The 12783-nt window shown below is 39.0% G+C and overlaps 1 protein-coding gene across 1 annotated transcript; it reads left to right on the top strand.

Annotated features, from left to right (window-relative positions):
• The first annotated feature begins 6281 nt into the window (after positions 1-6281).
• On the top strand, positions 6282-7919 carry LOC137296928 (3-[(3aS,4S,7aS)-7a-methyl-1,5-dioxo-octahydro-1H-inden-4-yl]propanoyl:CoA ligase-like). The gene has a single exon (XM_067828828.1). It carries the CDS (start codon positions 6282-6284, stop codon positions 7917-7919), a length of 1638 nt encoding a protein of 545 aa, XP_067684929.1.
• The last annotated feature ends 4864 nt before the right edge of the window (positions 7920-12783 follow it).

Here is a 12783-nt window from a genome sequence, read left to right on the forward strand (position 1 = left end):
GGTAGCCACCGTACTTGCTTGACGTAACCTATGTAACAAGATCAGTTTCAAACAAATCAGCAATGGATGTTACCTCCCTCCTCATTTTGGGACAGCTGTAATAGTATAGAATTGAAGATCTGTTTTAGTGTTTCCTCAGATTTGGTAAACTGTGGCAAATGTTTAACAGCATCACGAAAAGCAACACAGTGTACTGGGACAACACAGTTTGCAGCAGTAAGAACTGTGGCAGCTACCCCACTTCTTTTGCTCATCATTACGGAGGCCCCATCAAAATTGACTGAAACAAGTTTGGGCCCCCTTGTTTCGGCCCCCTACTGCTGGGATACTATATAATTGTATTCCAACCCAACTCCCTTGAGAGCCTCTTTTATTCCATTTAGAACACCATAAGCATGACAGTGTTCTAAAGACATCGTTTCAGCATGGACAGACACAGGTTCTCCATCCCGGCTTACATGGCAGGTAGAAACTGTCTCCTGTTCTGTGACACTAGAGTCAGTACTGCCATCACTTAGGATTGTGACAAAGTTTGCCAATAATATGCTATCAATAAGGTTTGCTTTGAGAGATTCAGCGATTGATTTGACAAATTCTTTGTCACCCGCACCATTCCTGTATGAACTGCCAAAGTCAACGTCTACGCAATCAAGTAAGTCGAAGTTAACTTCAAAATCACCCAGAGATTTCCCTTGTTTTGCTATGTGAAACGGTGTAATCAAAAACTTTTCCAAATTCCCACAGACAGTTTCATCCAGGTTTTGGAATGGCTTGAGTATAGCTGGATCGCTGGATGCCCCACTCTGTGAGTTTAGGTTGTGTTTGTCAAACATTTCACATTCCCTATGAACATCAACAGAGAACATCAATAATCAATCGGAAAATGAGACGTCCCTTCCAGAAATGTATTGATGTATTCCCGATGAAATTGGGGGGTATTTACAACAAACGTCATGAGATCTTTCTCTTGTACCTAGTCCATGGATACGCTTCAGTCCACGTTGCTTGGAATTTACGTTCCCTATTTTCATTATCATACAGTTTGTTTTTATCTATATTTACTTCATTTTCTTTCTTCTTTTTAGCAACCGTGCCGCATTTAAAACCAAACACATCAAGTGAGCGATGTTTTTGACATCCCGGTGTTGAAGGAAACGATATCTCATTACTGCAAATCGTTTACCAAGAATTCAAACTCACAACTCTCAGTAAATTTACTGAGATCACAAATAAGCACAGTAAAGTCAATGTATGGAGGTAGCATTAAAAAATGTCTAACAAATTCACAACAGTGCATGTCAAAGTTATAAGGTAGCAAGCATGGACTAGCTTGTATGAAAATGGTATGCGCAAGGAATTAAAAAGGTAACTGTTAAAAGTATTTCTGCGCAAAACAAATGCGACGAGGCAGGTAATCGAAGACAAACATTGATAATTACTTGCTGCATTTTAAATATACGACATGTCTAACATTATAAAGTCAATGGGACACCGGTACAGCGTGATCTACACATTTGCTTGCTTGAAAAAAACCCACTGTACTGGGAGTACAGTGCAATGTCCAATGGGTTATTTCCACCCCTGTATAAGGTTTACAAGATAAATGGTAAAACAAGAAATGGAAGTAAAAAGCTTGAAATTCAGCTTTTCATGAACTTAGTGGATCTTGACGAAATTATAATTAATTATAGTTATGATTAAAATTCATATCGTGCATCAAGAAACATATAGTAAATTAGTGCGTCAGTATATTTGAAATATTTGTGAGATTTTTGAAACCTGAAAAGATATTGTTATATTCGATATTTTCATCACTGTATTGTAGTTCATGAAGTTTTCATTCTTTTAATTTATTTTGGCGGTAGAATTTTTCCTTCAGTTTGAGAGTCTGCAAGGCCGGGCGGGACAACTAAGGAATAGCCAACGAGTCCTAACTTGACACACAGAAGGGAGAAAGCTACAAAGACATATTTTATATCATTGGAAAGATCTCGAGGAGTGAACACGAAAAGTTCATGTGCCAGTGTGTTCATGTGTTAATAAGCTCACAAATCTACTCTGAATATGCATTTCTGCAGAAATGTCTGGCAGAATCTTTTTTCCTGCAGAAATTTCTGGCAGAAATTTATTTTCCTGCAGAAATTTATGGCAGAATTTTCTATTTCACTACCAGAATTATCGTAATTGAATAAAATTACAGACTATCTTTGGATACCTTATTATGGACTTTCTTTAGATGATGTCTTCTTGATAGTACAGTCAGAGTCACAAAACTATCTAGACAAATACCATTCTGTGACAATACATTTGAAAGGCTAAATATTTGGAAGAGTGTGTATTAGACCGTCCTTTCACTTGTATCAGATAAATTATGACACATGAATTTATGATCTGAATTGTTCGGCTTGGGGTATTTTTGCATCAGTATACGAATATCTGATTCATCAGCAGGAAACTGAAAACAGACAGTATGTACACTTCTGTGGGTATAAAGTATCCTCATGATGTTTAGCGTGTATTTGTAAATTTCAGGTAATAAAAAGGGATGATGATGATGTTAGTACCTCCAAGACCGGTACGAAGAATTTGAACAATTCAAATCATTATACCATTAGATGTTTTGGTTCAGTTCTGTGTTTGACTTATTCCATACACTATGTTTCAGGCGTACCTCTTGACAAAGAGGTCAGATGAGGCAGACTATCAATCAGCACCCGTTCGTTTACTACTGTTTTTAGTACTTAATGTCCCTTGATTATTTGCTCCATGGCTGTGCTGTTTGTTGTTTTTAGTTCCCACCTGGCCTGATCCACTGCTTGTCTACTCCTTGTCATTCAAGTACATGATGTTTGTCACAGCATTCAATAATTCTAATCACTTGGTTGTTGTCACTGTTAGCTTGAACATGGTATAAGAACCTACACAGAAACGTTGCTGTGTGCAGTTAACACGAAGTTATTATTAATATAAGCCGATACCGCGTATGCGAGTCTTACATTCTTAATCTAAGTTGAAAAAAAACTAATGAAAGTCTTGCGCCATGCTTGAGTTGTGAACCAAGGATTAATATAAGTTGCCATTACATCGATGATGGTTGAAAAGACCCGCTGAGTAACATGTTACTGACAGGCGTCTCATTGGGGGACGGACGAAATCCCATAGGAAACAATTCTGTCTACTTCAGGACAGACATGTCCAAACATTTCTACACACCAAAAACTATGTAGCCATGCTATATGATATTCAGTTATTATTATTCAATCTACAATCTTGTTCTTTATCACTACCGCAGAGTACACTGTTTTGTCAGCTACCTTGTTCCTCTTTGTCACTTCCATTAATTACTGTATATGACATTTATGTTCTTTATTGGTCATCCCCCTTGGCTATGTCTGTCACATCAACTGTAGAAGGAAGTGCTATTAGTTTCACTATCTGTCCATTGTTGAATCTTAGCCTGTCTCTTGTTGTTAAAAACTATATATATAAGCGTTTGAACTCCGACTACGTGGGTTTTTTGTAATCGGGTTATTTTTCAACTTTATAACTTTTATTTGCATTTTTGATAATTTGTTACCGAACTGAATCAGAATCTGCAAAGAACTGTTTTGTGATGCATGTGACCTTGAACCGCCAAAACGTACTGGATAGACTCTATAAGACGTCTGTTGTCCATGCAGCACCAACTTTCATTGTTTCGGTGTATTCCCCGAGTGGCTATCTCTGGATTGCGCAATTATTAACCGCGGTGTCCACTCAAAGACAACCGAACCGGAACGACGACCACTTATAGAGACAACCTGATCAACCACCAATTAAAAGGTGTGAAAACTCGGTGGACACTTCGGCATAAATAATTGTTTCAACGAGGCAATGACATTTTCGCGGGTATTGTCACTTTGAACACTGATGCATTGTCGCATAGATATTGTTGATCATCTCATCTAGTACGCTGATCTTTTCGCGCATGTTGATGAATTCAAATTATGGCTGCCATGTCTTACATTGTTATTATTGTATGTATATAGTATATGTCCGGTTTCGTCTGTACTCGACTTCAACCCATATCGCATACAAAAACAATGTAGGCTTATTGGGATTGGAAAATGCACCCCAATACTGTTAAATTAATATTGCACGACGTGAATCCACTGAGACGTTGCAACTGTATTTTTAATGAAAAGGATGGAAATAATGCATAAACCTTTTAAATTGTAAAAGCTATGATGAAATACTGTCAAATTCACACTGTAAAATACTCGGTTGTCTGGTACTAATAGGCTTTAAACAGGGGGAAACGACATCATTTAAAGAAAGTCTATATTAAGTTATATAACGATGGTGCTTAATCTTATTCGAGTAAGATAATTCTGGTAGCGAAACAAAAATATCAGATCAGTTGATCACTCTAAGTGCTTATTACTTGGAATAAGCATGAAACTACCACTAACGCAGGAGTATCATTAATTATAGTCTCTAATTTTGTTAAATTAAGATAATTCTGGTAGTGAAATAAACAAATTCTGCCAGAAATTTCTGTAGGAAAAAAATAATCACCAGACATTTCTGCAGAAATGCATTTTCAGAGCCAATTTATGAGCTTATTAACACATGAACACACTGGCACAAGAAAGTTTCGTGTTCACTCCTCGAGATCTTTCCAATGATATAAAACGTGTCTTTGTAGCTTTCTCCCTTCTGTGTGTCAAGTTAGGACTCGTTGGCCATTCCTTAGTTGTCCCGCCCGGCCTTCTGCCAAAACAGCAATAAGATATCTGCAAAAATATTTTCACTCAATTTTGGTGATGTTTAAATAAAAATCATGACTACTTGAACTCTTATTAGGCGTCATCGCACAAACTGTAAATTCCCGTAGAAAGTATACAGGATCTACTTCCCTTATCAAGTTGGCCTTAGCAATGGCATTTCACAGAAATGTGACAGAAAGAGCATTGCTGTGAATAAAAAGGGGTATAATAGGTAAGAAATGAACAAATGTCTTGTGTTCTGTTGATTTATAGAATGTGTGTAATGTAACAAGTATGTATGTCTATTCATTACCGATAAATTGATTATGTAAAAAAATACAAAACTCATCAAAACTGTGTGCTATTGTAAATTCAAAAACTATTTAGGCGAGTTATATTGTTTGACAAGATCAAAATTGGTGAACAAACATGGATCACACCATGTTGATGATAGACTTAGGACAAATGTTATGATAGGTTCTGAATTTGTCCTAAGTTAGGATATCCAAGCGCTATGATACTTTCCGATAATAAGGTAGGTAGGCCATCTATCCGAGACCCTTGATCAAAGTTGGGTATAATAGAGCTAAGATCCTTTCAAAAATAGGGGCCCAGAATACTAGACCATCTACATGGATGGTACCTTCACTACCTGCCCTGACCTCTGGGATGACGTCTACTTTATCCACGCCAGAACAGGCTCCGCTACCTTGTCTAAGCTCTCCTATCCAATCGAGAAGCCATAATATACACCAGTGTGTTCCAGGTCCCGAGAACCAGTGTCCAGCAGTACACCAACCTACATCCAGACCTTTAGATTGCAGTCACTGTTACCGCTGAGACAGGGTTTCCTCATGTTGAGATAACGGGCGCTATTTATCATTACTGTAAAGTCGTTTGGAGGAAAGGCCTTGGACTAGCAGAGGTGAAGAAATTCATAGGAACAGCTGGTCTCGCACTCCTCCCTTAGTCTGATGTCCAGGATAAGTGGCTGGATGTAATGAACTCTTCTCCTGACTCTACTTGCTGTATGCAGTGGAACATCTCTGGTTCTTAGTGTCTGGTGTTTAGGGAATCATGTGCTACTGATGCACTTTGGAAATGGTCAAGATCATTTCGTATGATTAATATTAAATAACTTATTGTTATTGATGTGATGTCAAGATTGTGAAGCAGTCTGTTCATGTTGAACTCAATAGATATATTGAGTCAAGTCAAAAGTTTTTGCTTACTGATTCTACTTGACTGATCCACTATAAGGAATACGTATCTATTTGAGGGTAAGTTGTGCACTCATCCAGAAATGTTCTTGCGTCAAAATGTCTATGCTCATTTTCTCAGTATTCGGTAGACTAAGTGAGACTAATCATCCTTTTCTCTGTCAAGCTCAATATGCCGTAAACACATTAAACATGAGTAAATATCTGTATTGTTTAAACCATTCCCAGAATGTGCTGTTTTTCAGATGACATACCCAATATCGAGTGTATGATTGTGGCGTTTTGTACATTATTTTTCAGATATATTTCAGCAATGGAAACATACAAAGATCAAACAATTGCTGATAGAATCTGCCTCTGGGGAAAGACTGAGCACCACACTCCCGCCTTCATTTTCTGGAGCAAGAATGGCAGATATGCCTTGTCACGGGGAGATGTCCTTGATTTGTCTAGTAGGTTTGCTTTCAGACTGACTGAACTTGGTGTTCAACTCGGAGATGTGGTGTGCATTGCTCTTCCCAACTGTCCAGAAAGAGTAATAGCAAACTTTGGTGTACATTTAGCTGGGGCTGTGGCAATGAACGGTCAAATTTTACGTTCTGATGGTCAAGATATTATTGAATCCATGCGAAAGGCTAACTGCAAAACTCTTATCACGGATCCAGATCAGGAAAATGGGGCTTGGAGTATTTGCAGTGGATTTTTCGAGGTCGTATCGGGTGGAAAGTACAGCTCTGAAATCAAATGTGTCAAAGTGCCAAGTTTGAAGAATGTGGTATATTGCAAAACGAAGAAACCAGAATGTGAGTTTCTCAGATCACTGCCGTCAACTGATAGGTATGTGAACAACAAGGCGAAGCCGTCAGATGTTGCTCAAATATTCACAACATCAGGGAGTTCAGGATACACGAAGCTGGTCCCACATTCACACAAGACCCTTCTGACGGTGGGAAAAATGATAATTGAAATGATGGGTGCTTATGGCCAAACTGTTAAACCTATTTATAATACTGCTCCACTTGGTTGGATTGGAGGATTCCCATATTTTTTCCTTTTACTTGGATGGCATCAGATTCTGATAGATGATTCTGTTGGAGTCCCCACAGACGATCTCCAATTCGTATGGAATATCTTCTGTCAGGAAGATATCAAAATAGCATGGCTTTCATCTTTCCAGATTGTCGGTATCTGCAAACAAAGGGGCACGTGGGAATCAAAGCATCATAAATTGAATTTAGTTATCACTGGTGGACAACCATTGAAGAAAGAAAGTCTTGAATCCATTGGGCAATTTACTGATGCTGTCCTAAACGCATATGGCTCGACAGAAATCGGGCTTGTCTGCACCATTATTTTCCGTGAGGATAATATTTGTGACTTTACGGAAAATATAACAGGTTTTGCAGCGTCAGGCGTGGATATAAAGGTTGTTGATTCAAGAATGGTTGAAGTTCAACCCAATGCTCATGGAGAAATCCTCATACGATCAGATACTTCAACCAAGGGATATCTCGGAGACCCACATTTGTCAACCTTACAAGATGGTTGGTTCCAAACAGGAGACCTGGGTTATAAAGACACGAAGGGGTGTTTGTTTGTTGAAGGCCGAAGCTCCGATGCCATCATGCACGGCCCCTACATCCTTTATCCAACATGGCTTGAGGAGAAGCTCGCCAAATGCCCTGGGATTAAGCAGAACTATATTATTCCCGTTCCCGACAAGGTTCTCCACCACGAGATATGTGCTTGTGTCCAACTGGAAGAGGGAGCCAGACTGACACAAGATGACATCATAAACTTTGTGAAAGGGGAAGTTGGTGCAGACATTTCGTCAGCTATGAATGTTGTTCCAAAGTATGTTGAATTCTTTGATACATTTCCTGCCCTGAACTCATTCAAAGTTGACCGAAAAAGGCTGGCAAAACTAGCCCTAGAAAGACTGCAACTGTAGCTGGTGGGTGAGATTTCACATTAGTATCTAATGACCGTAACATATTTTCTCTTTACGTAATTGGTCTAGCCTGTACCTGTGTACCGTTCACAGACCGGAATATATACTGCTGTGTGCAACTGCTGTTTGAATTGTTTGGATGATCAATGGATTGTCTGGTCCAGACTCGATTATTTACAGACCGCCGCCATATAGCTGAGTGCGGCACAAATCTAATCTCACAATATTCTTATAAGGATAACATTTAGGATGTCACGAACATTGTCATTTTTATATATCCGGATTCATTTTGAAAGGACGATATACACATAAAATTTCAGTCTGGTGTTTTTTTTCGGAGCTGATATTAAAAAGGTACAAGTGCAGTTTTTGTATCTCTGTTTTTATCACCTATTGATCGGCCTAGTAATAATCCTTTATTTATTCAGCAAGTGTGGGATATTTGATATCAGTGATTAACGCGTACGCTAATGATTAAAACAATGCTCTTTCCATTGTTTTTCTGCATTCAAGTAATTAAGTTACCCTTTGAAGTAGAACTTCAAAGTACATTGAAGATATATTTTTGCGATCATATTTTGTGCAAACTGTCAATCAATATGTATAGCCATGACATTTTTGCTTTGTATATATTGTCATATTCAGTGGATATTCTTGGAAAATGCAAGATGTTTTAATCCAGAAATAAAACTTTTTAACTGTGTTTGGCTGTTATGGTACTCAAGACTAACAAGCAGAAACAAGTCCATTGTTCGCCTAAAAAACATGGAAATGTATCCCAAATGTCTCCAATATATTCTTGGAATATTGGATGGGACCTGGAATGTGATACTTTTCTTCTGACAACTTTGCAGAACAGGTTCTGTGAAATCAACTTTCGGGAAACGTAAGATCAAGCCGTTGTACAAAGGCAGATACCAAAGGCCTGAAGCCTTATTTAAGGAAAATAGCTAGAAAGCTCTTGTTATGCAAGCGAATTGCCAAGTAGTATCTTGTGAAGGTCTGTGATATCGAATATAAAGCACATCTACACATTTACTGAACCTTTCGTATATAGAGTTCTGTTGGAAAGGCTTGATTCTTCACTACATTTAGAATGTATCACATACATTAAATATACACACTGACACAAGGCTTAATAGGGATTGTATGGAGAATGGAGATGCACATCAGGAACTATTGAGAAGAGTTGGGCAGCATATGATATCTACATTTTGTTCACCATCATTAATATGCTGAACGTTTTTCTATCCGTTGCATGAAAGTCTCAGGATGATACTCCTCATTGCATAACCTAACGTGACGCCGGCTTCACCTTGACTACATTGAAGATATATCACAAAGTCACAACTACTCGGCTTAAATTGGAAAAGTCATTTTCCAGCCTCGTGTTCCTATATATAAATTCATGTCCTCACTCACAATAGGACAATCTTTTACATTATCAGTATGTTGATTTTCTAGTGTAAGTGGCATAACAAGCATTCATACAAAATTAAAACGTTGGGGGGAGATTTCACACAAAGTTGCATTATTGGTCATAAATTTAGAAAATGATTGCCCATTCACAACCTGTCGTAAATTTCGTGCAAACACAACAATATCTTTCAAGTGTTAAACATATGAATAGGCAATCGAAACATAAACAATAAACAGACTTTTCAAACTCTCTTTCGTGCCTTCCGGCTGTTGAAAACGTGCATGTAAACATCCACTGTTAGTAAAAATAAATGAGTTTGATAATGATCTAGCTACTTACCGTTATGGTATCGTTTTCTGTTGGTTCCCCAGTCATGTTGGAATTACCGGTCACACAATGACCTGTTCTGCTGTTGTGATACCACTTCTCATACCATACTCCGATTACAAATCCATCATTTGATCTTACATCAGTGAACTAATGCAAAAGGAGCGGGACACCCATTTTGGTATCGATAAATAACATCGAATAAGCCGACTATCGCATACGCCTACATGTACTTAGGTTGTCGGTTCTAGTTCACAAGAACTTGAAGAGGTTCTTATGCAACGATGACCATACAATATTGACTCATGAATATATATTGAAGGTGGGGGATCCTGAGTTTTGCATTCCTTGTGATGAAACACAAGGGTCAAATATGCGATATGTTCATTTTTCCATTACAAGGGAGAGACATAGCATGGTCAATAAAGAAAACAACATGCACGTGTACAAGTAAAGTGTTAAGTGAAGCATGTGATTATAATGTCAGTCCAGGTTTGAATCTCTATGCGTTCAATCGGGTATGTGTCACCTCCAAACAGGAACGACTGATGTCGTGTTCGAAGATCATTTCAATTTTGACAATAGGACATGGCAATCGTAAACATACACATGTTTATCATTGAGTGTACCTGTTTTAGAAAAATAATACTGGATAATATACGCAAATTTATAGCACTAATCTATATTGTGGATAAATATCATATCGAACAGTACATGATATGTTTCAGTGGATTTTCCTATACCAGAACATACCAGCGTTAATGGAAACCTTGGTGAGTCATAGTTGCTCCTCAGAACGCCATTTATCTTTTGTTAGAAATTATTTCATGGTTCACATGCGAGATAATATACTGGCCTAGCTTATACTTACTAGCAACTGTTAGAATATTTGCCGTTGTAGCAATACATGAGGCTGTGTGACAGACTCACAAAGGATTCGCTAGAAAGACATATAACTCCAACTTGTTCAGCCTGACCTGCCCAAGCGCATACTAATGCAGTGTGTCACAGTGTCACATCTGGTTAGGTCTATCATTATGAAGGGGTGCACCTTTGTCAGTTGGCCGTTTGACATCTCAGTGTCCGAAAAAACGTCATCAATGTCCTAACTTTCTTTTTCGAAAAAGCTATAGGTGGTTTAATGCTGCCGTTTCGGGCTTTTTTGCACGCAGCAGCAGTAGCAACTTAGGAAATATTGTTGCTGCCAAAAATGGGAACTATTACTGATGCTAAGAAATTCGCGTGGGAGAGCTTTCTTGAAATGGGTGTAAACCCGTGGATTGATTGCTTTGGCCATGTTGAAGGTTTGAAAAGCGATTACTGGGACAAAAATACTCCAGTTGAACATGAAATAGAAAAAGTGATAATTAAACTGGGTGTAGAGAGTCACAGCGTTTGTGAATCGGATTGTGAAAGTAACTGACGTCTGAACGTTGTACATTTTCTAAGCCAAACTAGATGTCCTATGAGTGTGTAAACATTTCAAATAAATCGTGAAATAATATAACGCATATGCAACGAATCTATGTATGCATGTTTTTCACGTACGCAGCATTAATAGCATTCTGTACTCCCCTATTTAATGACGTTCTCTCGACCTGTTTGTGCCATTTGACCTAAATCGACGGCCAGACGTCACTGGCTTGTTTACTTTTTGAAGCGGTAGGATGTATCGAATGTCCGTGAGCATTATCCAGCAGAAATATCAACATGGACTCTTTTGTAACCCCATCCATCAAATACCTGCTATAGTATTTACAGTTTATTTATGACTCTTCCAACTCCATCTGAACTAGACCGTCTGCATATCATTGTTGCCAAAAATATAGCGGAAGTGATTTCATGGGCTACATTTATCCCCAGGGGAATGAATTTTATTGCTTACCGCGATACAATACAGTTCTTTTCTTTTCTAAATATTAACCAGCTTCATTCGTCTACTGGCTCCCGGGTACCCGTTACCGGCCACCTCCTCGTGGTGGGTGGTGGGTAACGCCAAGAACCGTTCATCCCCGTAGTGGACCCAGAGGGATATTTGGTCCACCAACCCGTTTGCCGTGGGTTGCGGCCCTGTGTCGATGGAGGAGGGGATCATGGTAGTTGAGGGAAGTGGGCATCTGGAACCGTGTTCCTGCTGCTCAACACACCACTTTGGCCCTGACTTCACATAGACGGGAGGTTGAATGTGCCCGGTTCAACCAATCGGCTGGTCATGTCAAACCCTGCATGTGACGTATATACCTATTCATTTTTTTAATATATACTAATTGATTTTGATTAGTCTTGGCTAACGTTTTACGTTATCAAAATTAAATCTGCCTACAGTCTCATGCCAGAAGTCGGTCGCTCATGGGCCAATTCGGCGATGTTGACCACCGAAATCCGTATGTTTCCAATTTCTTGTTTCGGGCGAACCAGCCAGACATTTTAATTTGGTAAACTAACGCAGCTTTTCGCGTCATATTTGCTGAAGTATACCATTCCTGTATCCCTGGTGTTTGCATGTTGGAGATCCGATGCAATTCAACACCGCTTTTTTGGCACTCCATGGTGGGTGGGGAGCAGGGATGCTGAATCCCATTATTTTCACTATGGCTAAACAAAATCCTGGCTCAAACAGATCTAAACGCCGACATGTTGCTTCAGATGAAGCTGATCAAGATCTATCTCCTATACGTGATTCATGGCCTTGATTTATTGACATTGAAGCAGCAGACAAGCAGCCACTTAAGCTCAACCCGTTCGCAATTTCCAAGGCCATTTCAGGAATTTGCGAAGTGAAAAACCTAACTCGGCTTCGTAGTGGATCACTGCTTATTGAGTGTTTACGGTGGCAACAGTCTCTTAACCTCTTATCCTTGAAAACGTTTGCAAACATTGAGGTTGTTGCATCTGCACACAAAACGTTAAATACGTGTCCGTATCATTCCGTCAAATACATATCTGTTTACCTTTTCGCTGTAAGCATTACCCAAATTTATAAAAGCTGGTTATATCAACATCGGAGTGGCGGTGTATGTCCCCAATCCACTCCGATGTTTCAAGTGCCAAACGATTGGACATGGCTCCAAATCATGCAAAGGATCTGTTGTTTGTCACCATTGTGGTGAAGGACAT

Source organism: Haliotis asinina, chromosome 9 (genome assembly GCF_037392515.1).
Source record: "Haliotis asinina isolate JCU_RB_2024 chromosome 9, JCU_Hal_asi_v2, whole genome shotgun sequence".
Taxonomy (NCBI): Eukaryota; Metazoa; Mollusca; class Gastropoda; order Lepetellida; family Haliotidae; genus Haliotis; species Haliotis asinina.

Coding starts and splice junctions, on each gene's coding strand:
- LOC137296928 (XM_067828828.1), top strand. CDS start 6,282: ATGGAAACATACAAAGATCAAACAATTGCTGATAGAATCTGCCTCTGG.